The following is a 20374-nucleotide window of genomic DNA, read 5'->3' as shown; positions in this document are numbered from 1 at the left end:
GTTGGCAGAAGCTGGGACATAGCAACGGGAGCTCACCCCCTCGCATGGATTCAAACTGCCGACTTCCAATCAGCAAGCCCAAGAGGCTCAGTGGTTTAAATCACAGCACCACCCGTGTCCCTTACTCCTCCATAGTATCTCTGTATGGTAAAGAGTAAAAAGCAGTGTGATTTGTCCTGAACTCTGAAATATGAGAGGAACTCATTTTTGTTTAACCCAAGCAAAATGGCTATTTAATGGGGTAAAACCTATTTATCTGGTTCACAACATTATATACTGCTTGATTGTATTTTTTTATTAAAAAAAACCTCTCAAAGCGTATGATTATGAGCTATGGGATTCAAAGCAGTGTGCTTTGCAGCTGAGCAATCCTGAGACATTAAGTTTGGCATTGTCTCTTTTCTGTTCAAACATTTATCTGCTAAATGATTTGGCCTGAAAATAGAAGCTGCATATTGCTACAAGCCTCCTGGTCTCTCAGCTTATTGTGGGAGCTGCTGCATGCCATGCTGGAGTTGTTATGAAGAGTCAGTTTACTGTTTGGCAAAGGAGATGTAAATGTCCCCCTGGAATTTCCCTTTGCCACTTGGTTGCTAAGTGATCATCTTTATGGGCATAGGAATTCTGCTCTCCACCTTCATGACAGGGTAGTGGAGCTCCTAGAAATGGGATATCGTGAATGTGTGACATGTATACAAAGTACTTCCTTGCACATAGCATATGGGATGCCTTTTTGGAATGACTGCTTAACATTATTGTCACAAAGTATCTCTGTGATTTGGTACTCTGATTCATTGCCCAATTAACACTTGACAGCCTCTCATTCTTACCTTTCTATTTGTCTTGATAAACTGGAAAGCTTGATTTTCAGTAATTCCAAAGAAGCCCAAGGCTGTAACAGGGCTACCTTAATTAGTAGCCTTTCCAGTAGATTATCCAAAGGGGTGATATCGTTTATTGGTAATATTATCTTCCTTAAAGCTAGTAACTGTTTATAGTCTTACCTTCTTCTGATCAGTAATATTTTTTTCATTAATTACAGTAATAAATTGAATTGCTCATTTATGAAGCATTGCTGACTTTGATCTGTGATAGTGTGAAAAATTTAACATCTAATATTTCAGAAGGTAATTGTGTTGAAAATGCAGTGGAAGCTATGCTGCATACTATAGCCACAATGTAAAAGTTTTGTCAGAAATAACTACTTTCTGACTTTCCCACATTTACTCACATTGTTACTGCTTCCATTATAACAGTTTGAATGGATTTGTGGGGTACGATTCCAAAGACACCATGTTTAATCATGTATTTAATTTGTTTGCGGCACTTAAATCAAGTTTGCTCATTGTAGTTCCTTGGGTCATTTTGAAGCCCATAAGGGACTGACTTTAAATAAACTATAGTAGTGAGAAAAACAAGCAGCCATGTCTTCTTTACTGAAATTATTTGACCACTAGGGCCGCTTATTTCATGAATTCACTGGTCAACAACAAATTTGTTGTCTGCGCTTTTTCAGTTGATTTAGGATGAATCTGATGTGCTGAATCCAAAAATCACATTGGTTTTGCTCAATCAGGTCAAGTTTTTGAGCTATGGCCACATGTCTTTTTTTACATTTTTGTTCACATGTACACTTGTGTGGAGCATTTTAGAAGAAGTTGGTGGGGGTAAAATGCCATGTCGAATAATTGTTTTGATTGGAAATGATTATTTTAATGACAAGAAGTATTCAGGTCCGATAGTTCTGGATGATTATGTCGAAAAGGGATCAGTTTGAAGTCATAAAACCTCGAAATCTTCCAGAAATTGGTGCAGCAAAGCATAAAGTTGGGGGATCAAAACTAAGTTAATGGGGCAGCCGCCCCACGAAGTATCCTGATCTTCAATCAGCACATCGTCCTGTAGCTCATTGTGATGAAATTCCAGTGCCCATCTTTGGAGAAGTTCCTGACATTAGTGACGAAGATGCCTCCAGTGTTGAAGGACATGAAGAAGAAGTGGTTCTTGAAGATGATGCTCCACATCCATTTTCCCAAAAGGAGTTGAATGATCTAGTTCGCGACCTCAGCTTGTCAAAGGACTCTGCCGAACTGTTGGCATCCAAATTGAAGGAAAAAAACCTCCTCTCTGACAGTGCTCGCATCAGCTTCTTCCGCAACAGGCATCAAGAGTACCTCCGTTTTTTCTCGGAAGAGAAGGACTTGGTGTACTGTGCAGATATTGCGCAGCTTCTGCTCAAGCTTGGAGTGCCACAGTACGAACCCAAAGATTGGAGACTGTTCATTGACAGCAGCAAGCGATCACTGAAATGTGTTCTGCTACACAACGGCAACCAGTTTGCCTCTATACCCCTGGCTCACTCGACTACACTGAAGGAGAACTATGAAGCGGTGAAGTATGTGCTGGAGAAAATTGGTTATGATCAGCATAAGTGGTTTATTTGTGTTGACCTGAAGATGGTGAACTTTTTGTTGGGACAACAGTCTGGCTTCACCAAGTACCCGTGTTTTCTGTGCATGTGGGATAGTAGGGACCGTGCTCAGCATTACACGAAGAAGGACTGGCCTGTGCGGGAGGAATGGGTGCCTTGCAAAGAAAGGAACGTCATCAACGACCCTCTGGTGGACAGAGACAGAATACTCTTCCCACCGCTGCACATCAAGCTCGGCTTAATCAAGCAGTTCACCAAGGCTCTGGACAAGGATGGTGACTGCTTTACTTACTTGTGCCAGGCTTTTCCAGGATTGACCATGGAGAAGTTGAAACCTGGCATCTTTGATGGTCCTCAGATCCGTCAGCTCATCAGAGATCCAGAGTTCGGAAACTCAATGAACGAAGTGGAACTGGAAGCGTGGAAGGCATTTGTTCTGGTAGTGACGAACTTTCTTGGCAACAATAAGGCCAGAAACTACGCAGAACTTGTCAACAACATGCTGACTGCTTTCAGAAACCTGGGCTGCAACATGAGCGTCAAGATGCACTACCTATTTTCACATATGGACCGGTTTCCTGAGAACCTGGGTTCAATGACTGATGAGCAGGGGGAGAGATTCCATCAGGACATGAAAGAGATGGACACCAGGTATCAGGGTCGCTGGGACGCAGTCATGATGGCAGACTACTGTTGGACTCTGAAGAGAGGCCTCCCTGCCGCTGAGCATTCCAGTAGTTCCAAGAAATGGAAGTTCAAGCCCTGAAGTTTAAAAAATGGTGAAGCAACATGCAATTTATGTGTACTTACCTTTATCAATGCCCACCATTCAGTTTACAGTAAACCTGACCTGATGGAGAGAAACGGATGCCATTTCCTGATTCAGCAGTGCAAAAATACCCTAAATCAGTTGTAGAAATCTAGACAACATTCAAAAAGTAAAAAAATTGTTGCCCAGTGATCTGTAACAGGTTGGCCCAACTTTTCATACCAAGTGGACTGCAAGAGTACTTTGACACAGAATTTGTGATTTTTAAGGAAAGGGAAGTAACATTATTGCCACGTAACAGGGAAGGTTATATTATGGTAACTTTCCTTTGTGTGAGACTGTTGGATATCATTTTTAGATTTCTGTTTCTCGTATGTGTTGTTTAAAAGCTCAGTAAAAAACATTTTAAAAATGGAAGATTATAAATAGAGAAGAAACTTTTGCTTGAAAACTACTCAGAGTAAATGAGCTTATACATCTCATCTGAGTGAATGAGAAACATTGTAATTATGTAGACTTCGTAGTACTAAATGGATAAAATGACCATGCAAGTTTCATAAATGTGGTAAGCCATGGGATTCACAGTAAATACATATTGCTACATATTGCAACTTCTGGTTGACAGAAGGTGTTTTTAACTATGGTGTTAGGAATTTGCCTAATGGTTAGGTATGGGCCGAATAGGGAAAGAATTCAAATATCTGTTCCTCTGCTTCTGAAGATACAATATGACAATTTGCATTTTCATGTTTTGGGACTGAATGATTATGCAGGTTAATTATAAACAGTATATAGAAATAGGTGGCAGTTGCATGTTGAAAGCGTTGGAGGTGTTACTTCATTTTCTTCTCACTTAAGCCTTAATTGCTGAATGAGGAAAATACTTGTAAATGCCCATCTGTTGGATTAGTGAGTGTAGTATTTTTCCCCCATTTATAAATTTGAATTTTACATTTCTGTCTAAGTGATGTTAAGCATAAATATCTTTGGCTAAGAGAACATGTATCATTGTTTAGAATTGTCTTTATTTTTAGAATATACAGCCAAAATTTTTGCCTGCAGAAACTTCTCTCTGTAACTGATTGGAGAAGAAATATGTGTTACATGACCAAGCAGTGACTATTTTGAAGTCCTTTGCTGGGGATGGTGGAGACTTCATTTGACCCACATTTTAAGCAAATTGACTTAAATCACAGCCCCTGGAATATAAGTATCTTCAGGTTTTGCACTTCTTTAAATTTTGTGATACAGTTCTCAGCTTTATAAAGTGTAAACATATTTTATAAATGCATGTTTTAGGATAAAATATGTTTAGAATGCATACATTGAGAGTAAATACATTTTAAAATACATATTTTGGTATAGATTTTGTGGTTTAAATGTGAGGCTGGAATAAACCAATGAATCCCTACCCTTTGCTGTCCCCAAATGTGTAAGTCCTGTGTCCTAAGCAAATGACTAAACTTAAAACTTTGAAATAACATGAAATTTGGCCATTCTATTTTAGTATGTATATTTTAATTCAAATTTCATTTTGGTGGCCATGTAGAGTTGGTATATTCCAGAAGGCAGTATCAAATTCACCCCTTCCTTCTTCTTTTGCATAGATAACCTATGGGGGTAGATCCTGTGGTTGAACTGTGGTGGAGTTACAGCAAAATGCATGGATGCATGAACTTGTAGCCTTGCACATTGCTGGGTGGGGTGGGGGAGTTGCTAACATTACCATGGCTTCCACTGCTGTTCGGAACAAAATAATCAGGGCTTTGCCTGTTCTGTGCAGTAAGTATGAGGCCTTACCTCTAAAAGTTAAATTCAGCTGAAGTTTTCTTTAGGCCCAGTGCAGACATTAGTATCTTCATCTGATAATGATAGTGTTCACATATTTTTCCTAACGCTTCCCTCTCCCTTTGTGTGTCCACCTTTGATGGAATTTTCATGGTTTCTTTAATCCAGTTTTCTAGGAAGTTTGAACAAAAAAAACCACCTCATTTCAAACCAGGATCTGATTCTACTTTCAGGTCTTGATTTGGGGGAAGCCTTAAAACTACTGTTTCATGGTTCAGACAACACAAGAAGCTGTGGCTTCACAAACCAGGTATCTTAATCAATGTTGAGTGTATGATGGAAGGTGGGAAGGAATGACTAGAAAGGTACAAGGCTTGTTCCTGAATTGATAAACAGTGGTTCATTGGAGTGGGGTCTTTATACTTCAACTGGACCTCAATCTGCAATGCTATGTGCACTGGCACCTCGGAAGTAAATTACTTCAGAGGAAATATGCATATGATTGGGTTGTTAGTTGCGTAGATTTTTATTGATTTGTTTTTGTCCTGGCATTGCTCAAATGCATTGATGCAAACAAGCTTTTGATATCTGTCTCTATCTAGAAGTTTGTGTGTTATTAGAGAGAATGAAAGAAACATTTCCTGCTGGGATGTGTTTCTTTCACCATCTTGCTGCTTTGATTTTAAGGATTTAAAGACTCTTCTTTCTGTTATGGCATTTCTGTTGTTGCTAACATCAATAACAAAATTATTTTGGCTTCTTTTATAGGGGAAGGGTGGATTTATAAACTTTTTCCAGCACTAGTCACTGTCAGTAGTTCTTGTACAACGGCAAAAAAATTCTGTGTGTTGTGCTTTCAGTACTATTGGATAGTACTGTTTATATTCAATACAGAAAATTTAGTGGAAACCACAATTTCTGCGAGCAGTTCACATCATGGCTGCAGATACTGTAGACCAGTTGTTGAGGATGGTATACACAGGATTGTGGGAATTTAATTGGCATTGATAATGATGATGAAATTGTACTTCAAAACTTCTTAAACAGAAGTGATTTATATGCAAATTGGTTACAGTAGGTATGGGAAACCTTTTTCAGCCTGAGGGCCACATCCCCTTATAGCTAACCTTATGGGGGCCACATGCCTGTTTTAGACGCACCCAATGCAAAAAGTCGATGGGGTCATTCCCTCTCTTGTACACACACACACACACACACACATACACATGCATTCATACAACCCCACACATAGCACCCACTCACCCCTCCTCTCTTTCTTTCACTTACCACACCACATGGAACTTTAGCTTTTTTAAAAAAACATAATTGCTGGAGGACTGTGTTATTTTCATGGAGATTGCATCAGATGAAAAAGTGTTGACCTTTCCTTCCTCAGTTGTAACCCCCAACTTCCCAGTGCACCAATTATGCTTAAAACAGCTTTCTGTGTTTTTGCTCGTATAACGTCTTGAGGGGAAGTCCTTTCATGATTTCCCAAAAGCTAATAACATCAACTACAATAGTGGTTTTCAAACTTTTTTCTCTGGGCCACACTCTCAGGAAAAAAAATTGCTCTTGCAACACCAACTTTTTTATGGATAAGAAATACATTGGAAAGCAAAAAGAAAGAGCTCCTAATAGTGCTTGATTTATAACACGGGACACAATTACTTTGTAATATGATCCTGGGACACCCAGAAAGTATAAAACATGAATCATTCCCAAAATATAATTATAAATGAGCCTCTTACATATGTACCTTAAATATTTATACAAACTCAATGAGAGATGTGAGCTTGTAGTATCACTTGGTTAGGGTTGCCATATTTCAAAAAGTTCAAATCCAGGCACAAAAGTTGCTGAGGTTTTTTTTGAGTTATTTTTTAGGAAATTCACCCCCCAAAAAGGGCTGCCATATGCCCAGATTTTCCTGGACATTTTAATCGCTTTCTGAGAAATCTGCCCGGACGCTATTTTCGGAGGATGAATCCCAAATGTATGGCAGCCCTACACTTGACGTTCTTGCTCTCATTTTGAAAAGCTATCTATCCATATTCTGCAAATTAAAAAACAACAACTATTTTGATACTATATGCTATATTACACTGAAATGTTTAAATATTTCTTTGACTGTCCTTGAATTTTCCTGCCACACTTGCCACCCCCTCCTGCCACACCAGTGTGGCTTGCCACACTCTTTGACAACCTCTGAACTGCAAAGAACTATGAAATCGATTCTAGCTTGTTCATTGTATCATCAGCTTATTTTCATCAACTTATTGATTTAAATTGAGAGTCAAGTAATCTTCACATAGCCTATTACTGAATAGCGATCTGTATCCAGTTAGCTATCGTGTAAATACTTTGGAGAACAAAATTTGCTCACCTATCTACCTTTTCTTTATTTTCTAACAAAGTCAGCAGTATATCATCTACAAATACTGCTTTCTTGTTTATTTTTAGAAATAAATAGTATTGGTGGTGAACAATGTGTCCTGCTGTGTTACTCATCAAACGTAATTCGTTCAGTTGCAATATGTTACCTATATTCACAGTTAATTTTAGGTGTGTTTTTTCTTGATAGATACAGAATGGAAGGACTTTAAGTGAAAGACAAGTTCTGCTTCATTATGGAGACAACTAGCTTTGAAGGGGAGCCGGATAGAACTTCGGTAAGTAATTTTGTACATAGTGACTGGCAATGGTTAAATCCTAAACAAAGGGCATTTCCTCAGACAGCCATTTAGCTTCACAACCAACTAATACTGCAATCCTAAACATGTCTACTCAGAAGTAATTCCATTGAGTTCAGGAGGACTTAATCTCAGGTAAGTGGGAATAGGGGTGCCCCTTCCCATTTACAATAAACATCAACAATTTTCCCCACTGGGAAGGTGTGTAAAAGAGAGTTATTTGAGGTTTGAGCACATATCGTCAGAAGAATTCCCTACCCCCAAAAAAGAAAAAAAGAGGGAAATGCTTTGGTGGGTTTGTTCTTTTGGTAGCACCTAATTTAAACCACAAAAGCAGATGAATTTTAGTAGAAAGTGTAGAGTAGAACCTTGCAGTGTTTCATAACTTGCGTGTCTACAATGTAAAAACTTCCCAACAAATTGAATATCAAATATACTTTTTATAAACTCTTGCAGTTTGCTTGCTTTTTCCCTTTTCACACTTCTGATTTAATTTAAACCAGCCGCCACCAACCTGGTGCCCTCCAGATCTCTTGGACTAAAACTCTCATCAGCATGGGTGGGCTGGCAAGAGCTGTAGTCCCAAACTTCTGGTGGGCCCCAGGTTGGTGACAGCTGGTTTAAACTGGTCCAGTAGAAAACTCATGTTGAACCTGGTAGGAAATAAGAAATAACAGGGTTACACAAGAAGCAGAATATATAGCAACTGCAACAGGAAATGGTAGTGGTAGATAAAGAATTGTGAAAGCAACCGCCTTCCATCATGTGGTAGTTTGCAAAGATTTGGAATATTGTTAGAACAGAAAAAGCATAGAAGAAGCATAGAAGATCTCAGTGTTAAACAAAACGCCATTCTGAAAATTGGGCTGCTTTTCCTGAACTATGTGGAAGGTAAGAGTGTGAGATAGCACTACCAAATTGGAATATACTTCTTAATTTAAAGCTTCAATTTAATGATATTGTGGCCAGGACAAAAAAATCAAAGGCAAATAGATGCCACTGACTAGTGAAATTATTCATTTTTCCTGTCTCTAATGGATGCGCCTGTATTCTAGGCTCACCAGAATCAGCTTGAGATTTAGAAAAATGTTTAAATGAACAAGTGAAAGAAATAACTATATCTCCAATCTCTATATCTCTAATTAGGTAAGCAACATGATAGAAAATGTTGAATCCCAGTTTTTGAAAAAGTCATTTTCTTCTATATAAATTGTTATATTCAACAAGTAAACTGCTACATTGTAAGAGTTTGAAAAACTAAATTCTTGCTTATTTTCTACATAATATGAGCTGTAATATGAGCTGTCAAATTGTAGTTTAGCTCTTTTAATTAGTTTGCGGCAGTACAGTATATATAGGGATTTTTTTCACGAGTACAATATAGCAGTAGCAGATCTCAGTAGACTTGTGTGTTAGCCTGTTGCTTAGGAGCTCCTTGAAAGTAATTAGCTATGCAGTGCTGAAATATTTACATACTGGCCATTACAATAATCTTGGACGATCAGCTTTTATCTGCTTCACTCAGCTTTCCCATTTCAGTGCTTCTCTTGTTGGCATTTGCTCAGTTGTACAGGCTTGTGGAGGTCTTAATGGCTAGACTATCCTCTGCTCTATTTTATCATGTAAGTACTGATAATATAGTTGCTCCATTGTAAGACTCATCTGAGTCATTTATGCTTAAGATGCTATTTCTGTCTTTCTCCTCCTCTTTTCTTCAAAGCATTGCATGAGAGATGACATGTAGTTTTCACAATGAGCTTGGAAGACATTCATTTAGCAAGTGATTATTCTAGTTGATTTGCAACACTCGATCTATTGTTTCATGACAGTTTGACTTACCATTATTATTATTTAAATCTATAACTAAAATAAAAGTCCGTTAAAATGTGTAGCATTGCTCTCAGATGTGTTATGCTAACTTCAAACAGTCCCAAAGTGCCTCCATAACATTATCAGTGCAAACATATTCCATAATCTTGAACATTATTTAATTATGTTACCGCCAATGCAAGGCAAAAGTTCTCTTGTAGCGAGTTGTTTTTCAAACTTTTCAGATACTGAACTTGCTTATAACCTTTTATCTGCAATACGGGACACAGTCCTGATTGTTATTTTTATTTTTGACTGTGTGCAGATCTTCCTACTTTTCTTAGCAAAAGTGTTGCTAGTTTAACCTACTTCAGAGTGCGTCATGATCCACTCCCCATGTTTTTGAAACATGGGGAGCTGCCTTATACAGCCTGACTAAGAACTACATAGCTCAGGAGTAACCAGTGTGGTGTCCTTTAGATGTTGAACTACAACTCCCCACTCCCACAAGCCCTCACCAAAAACTGGAAGGCTACCCCTGATCTAGCACACTATTGTCTGCACTGACTGACAATAGCTTTCTAGGATTCCAGACAGAGATGTTTCTCATCCCTCTCTGGAGGTTTTAGGGATTGATCCTGAGACCACATAGTCTACCACTGAGCTATGCTAGCCCCCCCCCCCAAAAAAAACTTGATTTAATATGGTACATTTTCTTTTCCTTTAGTAGAGATAACAGACAGGAATCTTTAAACAGAGAAGGAAGTATTTTAATAGATTTGAGGTAAGGTTTTTAGTTAACACCATAGTTTAAGCATAATGAATTTCAGATGCATACTGAATATTATTATTATTATAGTAATGAACATGTAAATATTCAGCCATGCAACTATTTAGACAGTTGCTTATTAAGGTAGGTACGAATCAAGTTTAGACTGCATAGCAGATCTTTCACTTTTAACAAAAGAACACCTCCAAAAGGATACTATTTTAAAAATCATACATTTCTGATTTTATCATGATTTTTTTTTTCTTTCTCCACTAAAGTGCTGAATGACAAAGAACTGTTAGACACATGTGTTTCTGGCTTTCCCATATCTGTAAGGGCCAAAAGAGATGTGTGTGATGGTCTGTGTTTCTTTTTATATTAAAAGTAACCATGGAAGAAAGACTACACTACCCTCCCTTCAGAATGTATTGTTCAAAATCCCCCACAGCTAATTTTCTTCCCCAAGGAAGAACTCCCCCTACCCCTGTACTCATCTCTAAACCCCCCCCCCCAGTGGAAAAGCAGCTGGGGGAGACATGTTTGAACAAGGGGAGGAGAGACGAAAATGAAGAAGGCCAAGCATCTCTTCCTCTGCTTAGACTGACAGCCTTTTACAGCAACTCTTGCTAACAGTTTTGATGTACTATTAGTAGTTGTTTGTGCCGGTCAGGTTTTAAATAATTTAAATGCATGGTGCAATTTTAAAACAATGCTTAATAATAACAAAGGATATTGTATAATTCTTTCAGTATGTAATTTTATATCATTCAAGTGGGAACCCAAAGAGTTGTAGAACATCCCGTCTATGAGAGGAGTTCTATTCAGAGCTTTAGCTGAATGGAAATGGGAATCTTCTCATGATGTTCAGGTTGCATTCTTCATCATGCTAAGAAAACATGCCAGTTTAGGGGTACCCAGGAGAGGTTGTGTAGCAACAAATGGAAATGGGAGTTGCACAGAATGAACATTTGGTGGTGGTGGTGCTTCTGCTTGGAGCAGTTGCCTCACTTTGCCTAATGTCAGGGTTGACTTATCTCACTGTAGTTGAAGGAAGGAAGTATTTTTAACTTTCATACTATTCATCAAACGTTTTTCTCACCCACTTCCCCAAGGCTGCCTATGGACTACCCCCCCCACTTCACCCCCCACCTTTTTTTGGGTTACCCTGTTTTGCTTCCAAATTGATATTCATTCAATTACCACAGTTTGCTATTGGAAGAAATTATTATGCCTAGTTGAAATCCATATTTTTAATAATATACTTGACAATATTGTATGCATCTCCCTCAGAGCAAGATTTCATTCTAACTCACTATATTTGATGTAGTATTATACAGTAGAATTTAGTTAGCTGTTGTCAACTGAAGGTAAAGACTTGATTTTAAGTTCTGCAGCTACTTTCTACTATTAATAGATTGAATGAAAATTAAACTTCCTTTATTGTAAAAGGCATCCCTTTTACAGTGGAAGTTGGTGTGTTATGTGATTGGATGAGTGAAAAATAATTTTGAAAAGTATTTGTACTTCTGGAGAAATTAGTCATTCATTAACTGTAGCAAAGCTAATAATGGCCTGTTGCTAAGCACACTTGTTTTGTTTTCTCTCTTTTTTTGTGCTATGTTGTTCTTAAGAAAATTAATCGGGACTGATGTGCATTTTTTATTTTTAGTTTCAAACTAACATGCTGTTTCCCTTTCTCTCTCTTGCCTTTAATTGTGGCTGCCTCCTCTGCTAAATTCTCCCTCTCCATTTTTGGCCTTGCTGCTTTTGTCTGCTGTTCTGCGTACTCAATTGCACGTCACCTCAAGCATCATGATGAGATCAAAGACTGCCAGGGATCCTCAAGTAAGTAAATGATTTCTGCTACAACATGTAAAGAGCTATATTATCATATTCCCAGATCGTGACATGATTAGCTTCTTCCACTAGACACTGTCAAGTGCCGAGCTTTTAATGAATGATCAGACACAAGAGTAGCAGAGGGAGGTGGAATAGCTGAACTACAGAAACTGCACATTTGTGTGCAAGCACATGTGTGTGTACATGCGCACAAGCTTAAGTCTGCTGTGACTTAAGAAAATAAACAAGAATGTGAAAATAGTAGGGGCCTTAGGTTTTTTTAAAGTTGGAAAACTAAATTTAAATCATTCTCAAAATGGAACACGTATATATGGCTCGGTTGATTAGAGTATAATTTAGTCTGTACGATAGTGACTAGTAACCTTGTTCTGTTGGCGATAATCTCCCTGTTTTAATAGAAAAGTGGAAGCTAGTAGCCATCCATGTGATAGTAAACAAATAAAAGATCTTGCTAATAGATAAAGCACAGAATTGTGTTGTTTCTATATTGACTTGCTGTCTTAAATATCTTTAGCTATTTTTTAATTAATTATTTAAATTTGCTAAGGTTCTCTTGTGGGGTTATATCTCAGTATTTTGATTTTATTACTGCAGTGCTGTTGCTTGATGAAGGAAATCTTATTCAATTAATCATCTGAGTTTTGCTTTAAATCTGCCTAAGTTTGCATGTGAATAATGCAATAGTTCTGAAGAATATTTCATTGGCCTAGTTCGCATGACCCAGTAAGCCGAACTATGGCTGTGGGACTGCACAGGCTTTTGGAGAAGTCACAGATACTTTGCTTCTTCAAGCCTTTTTTATTCCCATGTTTAGCATGCCACCGAAAACCAAGTGTGTGGTGAAGTTCTCTCTTAACTAGCCATGAGCTGTAGCCAGGGTTTATTCTTGTCTACAACTCAAAATTAACAAGATGAGAGCTTAACTGTGAGCCCAGGTTTGAACACCACACTTTGCCAAACCGTGGATTAGCTCAGTGCAATAAAGAAGGACTAGAGAGAGAAGCAAAGAGGGATGAGCTCCTCTTCAGGAGCCTATGCATTCCTGGTAAGCTCTAATTAGCTTACTGTGTAATGCAAAGAATCATGGCGTTTTGGCGGGGGCTAAACAGTGTGTTACTTGTTTTAAGCTTTTTTAAAAGTGTGCATAATGCTGCTGCTCCTATTTTGAAGAGAGAGCAGCTGAGAGGCCTTGATTCAGTACCATGTTCCTAATCCAGCCAGGGGTTCTTGCTAGAACCCAATATTGGAGAGATAAATGAAAAATATATAGGCAGCTATCAAATGTTTCTCTTGGGACTATAAATAAGCAATATTTAGCACTACTCCTGTTGGAATACAATTAAAAGGAACTGCCTGCTAAAGTCTTCTCAGATAGCTGACACCATTCTTTTGAAGAGCTCTTCTCTTAACTAATTGTAACACACTACTATAGTGAGCAAGGTTGACAAGCTCTTTTTTGTACTGGAAAAGTCTTGAGACATCATATGTAGAGACTGAGATCCAAAGTTTCACACAACTAGTTCCATTGTGTGAATTTCTGTTTTGAATTTGTACTTCTTAAACAGTTTAGGCACTCTGTAGTCATTTTAAAAAAGAAAAATGTATAGTTGCGACTATCAATATATCTGCTCGTAACTGAATTTCTGCTGTGTGAATGTTGCATTTACTCAACATTCAAACACCAATATTTTGTCACTTGTTCTCGCCCAATCCCAGCTTCTCAGTTGAGATTGCCAGGGAAGTGCTGAATGGAATCCAGTCGTAAGTGCATTGTGGGGCTCCTGTTGGATAGTGTCTAGTCACAACCGGGTGGGGCAGTTACACAAATTTTAGCCTTGCACAGGGTGCCATATTTTCAAAGTGTGCCCTGCTCGGATATTGCTTCAGCAGCAGTTAGTCTTAGACTGAGCCCTATATAGGAGCAGCAGTTCTGTCTCACCTGGAAGTTCCACCGTCACTGAAAGGTGCCTCTTCAGTAAATCATGTTACTGGAACTGAATGGTGAGAGTTTGGATTCCTGTTTTTCTGGTTTATGTTAGTGTCTGGGATCTCTTCTCAGTATCCACATTCAGTGTGTGTGACTGCAAGTTGAGAAGAGGATTTCCCTTCCTTGCCTAGCAGATTGTACCCCAAGGAATGGGGAACCTGTTAAACACCAACTCCCATCAACCCCAACGAGCATAGCCAGTGGTCAGGTATGATGGCAGTTGTATAGTCTAGCAACATCTGAAGGCCACAGATTCCCTACCAATGCGGTAGCTCAGCTCACTTGTTCTTTGAACGCAAGTGGGCTTCAAGCAACTAAAAGCTTTTATGGTTGCTTAATAACATCTCTGAAGGAACTCCTATCCAAGACTTTACCTCATAACTAAATGCTTAATCCTTCTAGTGGGCTAAGCCTTCACCTTTTAAGTATAAGACTAAACTATGTGTATTTCTTATTATAATTACTGCCCACATTACACTTATATTAAAGAGCCATAGGCGTCATTCTGTAATTAAGGTGTGAGACAATCTATTAAAACCACAAATTCTGTTCCTTTATAAAAATCAGTATGACTCATATTACCCATATGAAATTTGAAATGGAGGATTCAGGGAGGGGGGTGGGCTGCAAGCCTTTCAAAATTCAGAATGAAAAATTAGGTATATATGTTAATTCATTTCCCTTCCCTAAAGTCTTGTGTGCTCAGTGTTATAATGTTTTTCACTTGCCACGTTGAATCAATGAAGAAAAGTGTAGTTTTGTCATATATACAGAGTGGCAACTGCCACTAGGGGATGCAGTGGGTTTATATTGCTGTGTTTATAACTGGGACAGGGTTTGGTAGTTTAGTAAGAAGAGAACAGCTATGCAAGGCCAGCTCAAGTCAACCTAGGCAAGATAAATCTCTACTGACCCCCTGCTTTCCCAAAGGAAAGAGGTTGAACTGAGTGGGAAGCAAAGGATAGATGGTTGCTGTGTGTAAAAAGAGGCTGAGGAAAAGAGATTTTGCTCAATCTTCAGGAAGAATAGGAGGTTCTGGCAAAGGGAGATCTGAGGATTCATTCTTAAATTTTGCAGATAAATCAGTGGCTTAACCTGTCATGTCAGGATCTTCTCTACGGTAGAGTAATCTTGGTAATTACGCCCTAATTATCATTGAGGGGGTAAAATCTCTGAGATGTTCTGCTTCTAAGTGCATGTGACCAATTGCAGAATCAAATGTTCCTCCATCTGAAAAATATTTAAAACCCCATGCAACTTTCTCCTTGATACCTGCTTTTCTATGTGGATGGGATTTACTTGTATCCTAAAATATTCAACATGGGAGTTTCCACTTGGAAGTGGTACATCTCAGATATTCTACTAATGCTTTGAGAACTAGGATGCTTTCATGCCTATGTGTGTTGGACAGCTGTATGTTGGAGTAATTTAATTACCGTAGATATTTTGTACATACACAACCCTTTGGTGAGCTTGTGGAGGATCCAGCCTGTATGGTTGTATACCTATATGGTTGAAGCCTTTGGGATTTTATATCCCAGCAAGTATTTTATATAAAATGGAGCTGACCTTCTAGGTAGTTCAGCCACTTTGGGCAATCATTTGCCAATAAGCTCCAGCATAAACATCACAAAAATAAAAGGAACGTGTTCCACAGATTCTTTGTTGTTGTTGTTTAGTCGTTTAGTCGTGTCCGACTCTTCGTGACCCCATGGACCAGAGCACGCCAGGCACTTCTGTCTTCCACTGCCTCCCGCAGTTTGGTCAGACTCATGTTTGTTGCTTCGAGAACACACATTCTACCTCTTGGTTATTATGAGTAAAAGCCACACTGTGTTTAAATACATGCATACTCCTAAAATACTCCTAAAATAAGCAGCTAACTGAAAAGGAGCATAATAAAAAAATGTCTAAGGAACAAGATGAGCAGGTTGCGGATGAGTAATCCAAAAGGTCTGGAAAAGAAATATCCCTTAGAATTTGCTTTACCTAAGCTTTTGCTTTGAATTTTGCCCTATACTTAAGAGTATGGTACATTGTATCGCTTTATTTTTGGTCTTATCTCTGGTCTGTTAACCACAATAAATTTATGGTGGATATTTTAATATTGAGAGTACAATATTTTCCAAGAGCAGAACAGAATCCCTACTGGTGGAAAAATTGAAGAAATTTGCACTTTCATAGTGAAGTCTCTAGAGGGCAATATAGCAGTATTGAAAGATTTAAAAAGTGGGGGCTTTGAAGCAACATGGCATGACATCAGAATGTGCAATTCTTATTAACAAAAAGCAGTATCTCAAAAATAAACAGGTATGTTTTATTAGATTGGAAGTTGATGCACTATAAAAGCTATACTCTTGGGATTGAATCTATGAATGGGTGTTAGGATGTTTTGGGTATTACTTAAGCTGTTAATTAAAATGTGTACAACTCTTAAGACATAGCTATTTCATTTTTTGAACATGGAAGAATCTGTCCAGTTTGTTGGTACCACTATTTGGTTAGCTTTAGAAATTTAATATTGGGAATGTTTGGTCTAAAGGTTATAGGAAGATGTGATTAATAGTATAGGTAGGACTGAAAATGCTGCGCAAAAAAAATTCTGAAATTGATATAGGAAGAAGTTTTATAGACCTCTGGATTGGGAAGCAGCTGTGTTCATAGGCTTGTGCCTGAAATGATATTTTAAAGCTATCAGAGTGGCATGGGATGACCACATGGGACAGCAAATCCCATTTTACTCTTAGTAACACTGGAAGACATTCATATGTCTTTACTCATGAAATGTTGTAGGGAGTGAGGAATAGCATGTCTATTGTGAGGACTAATGTGTCCACCCTGATCTTCCCACTCTTATATCCAGTGCATCCCTACCCATAATTTTACCTCGTCCAGCTCCAGCCCCTGAAGAAATCCTGCTTTCTCAAAAGATGCCACCCTTTCCTCCCATATTTGCAACCATTTCCCAGAACAACTGTGCGTTCTTACTTTCCTTTAAATCCTCCCTCAAATCCTACCATTTATGTGAAGCCATTGGTGTAAGCCTCTCATTCCCATGCCATACTGTAACTTGGCCTAAGCTCAACAACTCCGGGGCATCCCCCCCCCAAAACTCAACTCTGGTAGACCACTGCCAGTTTTTTTTAATTGGAAGTAGATCGCAGTCTCTTGGGAGTTGGTTGGGCCTCCTATATACCCTGCCTTCGGTTTGTCCCTTCTCCTTGTGCATGGACCTGTACTCTGTAAAACACCGTGTGCAGTGAATAATTAATTAATAATCCTCTTTGTTTTTCAGGTGTGGTAACAAACAACGATGAAGCTCATGTTCTGAGTCCAGGAAAGATGAGCCAGCGTCAAGGAAAAGAAGGCTATCTTACTCCAACCAAAGATCTACAGCAGCCATCATTTAGTCCAGGAACAGTCCATGGCCATGGTAAGAAGCATTTCATTAGATGACTGGAATGTCAAACTGGATAAAGGGTGGAATTCAACCTAGCCCTAAATAGATTGTTTCATCAGCAGAAGCATTTCTGCTTGTCTGATTGAATAATCCCCTCCTCTCCCCCCGCCCCCCGCTATTCTGGGAGTTCGCCCAACCCTCCAGAGCAGATCTGGGATAAGAGGAGGGAGGAAATCTTCATTGTGCCAATGGGAACCCTTGCACAGGCTTCAATAGTCTTCAATAGTTACTGCAGCTCTTGCAGCAAATGTGTTCATCTACATGCCAGTAAAACTGTTTAAAAATGTGGAATCCTTTGGATGAGCTGAAAATTGTTCTCTGTTCTTTGCCTCTCATCTGGTTCAGAAAATAATTTCTTACCTTAATAAATGTGTAAGTTTTTATCTTCTCTTTTCAGTCTGCTGTTTCAGGTTGCATTTGTATGCATCTTAAAAGCATTTGTAAGACAGTTTTGTACACCATTAATGGCTATTCAAATTTCTGAAATTTTTAAATAGAATGAAGCGTCAAAAGGTTAAAATTGGGAATTTGTGCTTTGTACTGCTTGAAATTCCTTGCAGTTTGTGAACAGTTTCCACTCCTGCGATTCAGATTTGAATTGATTAGAATGTTTCTTAATAACAGAGAACACCAATTGGTTGAATTAATACCCTCTACATAAATTAGGGGGTGGGACCAGATATTGGTGGATTACAAATACACTCATTCCTTACCATTGAACTGCTATTGATTGGGGTGATGGGAAATGTCATCCAGTAACATCTGGAGGCTTGCAGATTAGCCTGCCCTTTGCTAAATAGTGTTCTGAGACTTTAGTCCTATTCGTGCTTGCATGATCTCTGTTGGAGTAAGCATACTGTATGCTGTAAGGCTGTAAGGCTGCTATTCTGTGCACACTTACCTAGAAACAAGCCTCACTGTCCAAAATAACACTTCTGAGGAAATGCTAAGGATTTGGGCTGTAAATGTTTAGGTGCTTCCAGTTGCCTCAGAACTCTTCTTTGAACTGAGGAAAAGCAATTCTACTTTTGGGGAATCTTTTCTCCAGCTTTCTGATGCACGGATTGATAAAGAGAGAAAACTTAACTTGTGCTGTTGTGCTGTTCATTTTTTTGTAGCAGAGATTATGCTTGCCAGGTTTCCAGGCCAATTGCAAGCTGAATAAACTACCAAGAAAATGGAAATATTTCAAATTTTCTAATTCCAATTACTGTAGTTTTTGTTTCTTTTCAAAATCATAGTGAGATGGGTTGTAAAGAGGCATTATGACGATTTTAGAGAATATTTAGCTTGAATGTGTCTGTTTGGTGCCATTACTTGCCCTTTCTTCCTTTTATCAGTTGTCACTACTAGCCCCTATGGCTAGTTACCCTTGGCTTTTTATGGCAAGTTGTCTGTAGAATAATATGTGTACATATTGTTGTAAACTTATGCAGCCTTTGTGGGCAAAACTTGAAGAGAATGGGCAGGTAAAGCAAGCTGAACTTGGTATATAGAAAGCTGCAAGTCATTTCTTTCTTCCTGTAACATTTCAGATTACTTAGAACAGTTGTGCTCTCCAGAGATTCTTAGACTCCAACTCTCATAAGCAGCAGCCAGCATGACCGGCAGACAGGGATGATGAGTGTTGTAGTCCAACAATATCTGGAGGGTTCCATGTTGGTATCCCTGACCTGTATTATAATTTATTTCTGGCGTGCATCATGGTTCATTATTCTTAAATAACAACAACTGTTTTGTCCCAGCAACCTGGTCTGAAACTCATTGTGTTGCTTAAGCATTTCCTGAGTGAGGACACTTCCAGTCTGTTGCCATTTTCAGGTGACCCTTCCAAGTCTACAATTCTATGATTCTTCTTCTCAAAGCTGTTTCTTTCTTCTTCACTCTGCCTTGGCACAGCCCCATCCTCACAAAAACAGAGTATCAAACAAAAATGAAATGCCTGTGAGTGATAGGTCGAAGTAGGGCTTGATATTTACTGAGCAAACCAGAACAATTTGTTTTCATGAGATGAAAATGAAATGCCTGTGTAAATATTAACATTTGAGAAGTGATCAAATTGGTTCATCACTTACGTACAGACGCCTCCTTAAACTATGTCTCTGGCAGAGGTATTGATCAGTTGAGATGTAAACTATATAGTTAACATCCTTATACTATATGATACCAAAATTTAATATTACCATACTTAATTAAAGGAAATTTAGTATTCACAACATTTTGTGAAAATGTCATTCTGACATAATTTTTTTAAAAATTTAATTGAAAAATACTACATCATTGATTTTTATTCCCCCTGCTTTTGGTCCCTGGATCCTCTGGGACTGACTTAGAGCCATAGGAAGGACACGCCATATACATATGGATACTCAAGTTCATGTGGAGTAATGTGGTTGCTTTATTAACAGGCTCTCACAGCTTAGAGATGAAGTAAACATCTGCCAATTTTGCAGAACTGTATCCTCAATCTCATACAACTTTCCAAGTGGTACAGTCCAAGGGAAGATTACATATATTCACCTTCCACTGCATTGTAACATTCCCAGACCCAGTGACCTGTCTCATTTTTGTAACCACCCTCCCTGTGTTTCCCTCTTTAGATTGCAAATTCACTTGTGAGACCAATTACGTTCTCCTACCCAAAATGGCAGGGCCCCCCTTCCCCTCTATCCACGGTACTTTCATGGGCTATCCTATAAGCTTTTTATTTGCCACTGCTCTCAGAATAGGTCATTTTTGGATCCATACATTATGGATGAATAACTTTGTTCCTCCCCACAGTAGTGGTAGCCAAAGGGGCATGCTATG

General features: G+C 38.6%; 2 protein-coding genes across 17 annotated transcripts in view; both read left to right on the top strand.

Annotated features, from left to right (window-relative positions):
* LOC310744073 (uncharacterized protein) overlaps positions 1-4319 on the top strand; it is a gene marked incomplete at both ends in the record, with an annotated part of 69229 nt that extends 64910 nt beyond the window's left edge. The window contains 2 exons of the mRNA XM_083574816.1: positions 1906-3082; positions 4235-4319. Of these exons, the coding sequence (XP_083430942.1) occupies positions 1906-3082; positions 4235-4319 (1262 nt within the window). The remainder of the gene's footprint in view (positions 1-1905; positions 3083-4234) is intronic.
* The window catches only part of OSBPL8 (oxysterol binding protein like 8), a 70806-nt gene that overhangs the window by 9178 nt on the left and 41254 nt on the right, over positions 1-20374 (top strand). For 10 of the 16 annotated variants that reach the window (XM_083573337.1, XM_083573324.1, XM_083573318.1 and 7 more), the window contains exons 2-4: positions 7573-7660; positions 12068-12104; positions 17402-17539. In XM_083573337.1, the coding sequence (XP_083429463.1) occupies positions 7619-7660; positions 12068-12104; positions 17402-17539 (217 nt within the window). In that variant the 5' untranslated portion in view covers positions 7573-7618. Of the gene's footprint in view, positions 1-5245; positions 5299-7572; positions 7661-9220; positions 9304-10217; positions 10275-12067; positions 12105-17401; positions 17540-20374 lie in introns of those variants that run through there. The other 6 variants (XM_083573333.1, XM_083573332.1, XM_083573330.1 and 3 more) reach the window with 4 other exon arrangements.

Source organism: Podarcis filfolensis (assembly GCF_964270895.1).
Source record: "Podarcis filfolensis genome assembly, chromosome: 10".
Classification (NCBI taxonomy): domain Eukaryota; kingdom Metazoa; phylum Chordata; class Lepidosauria; order Squamata; family Lacertidae; genus Podarcis; species Podarcis filfolensis.
This window is presented reverse-complemented; position numbering and strand designations above follow the sequence as displayed.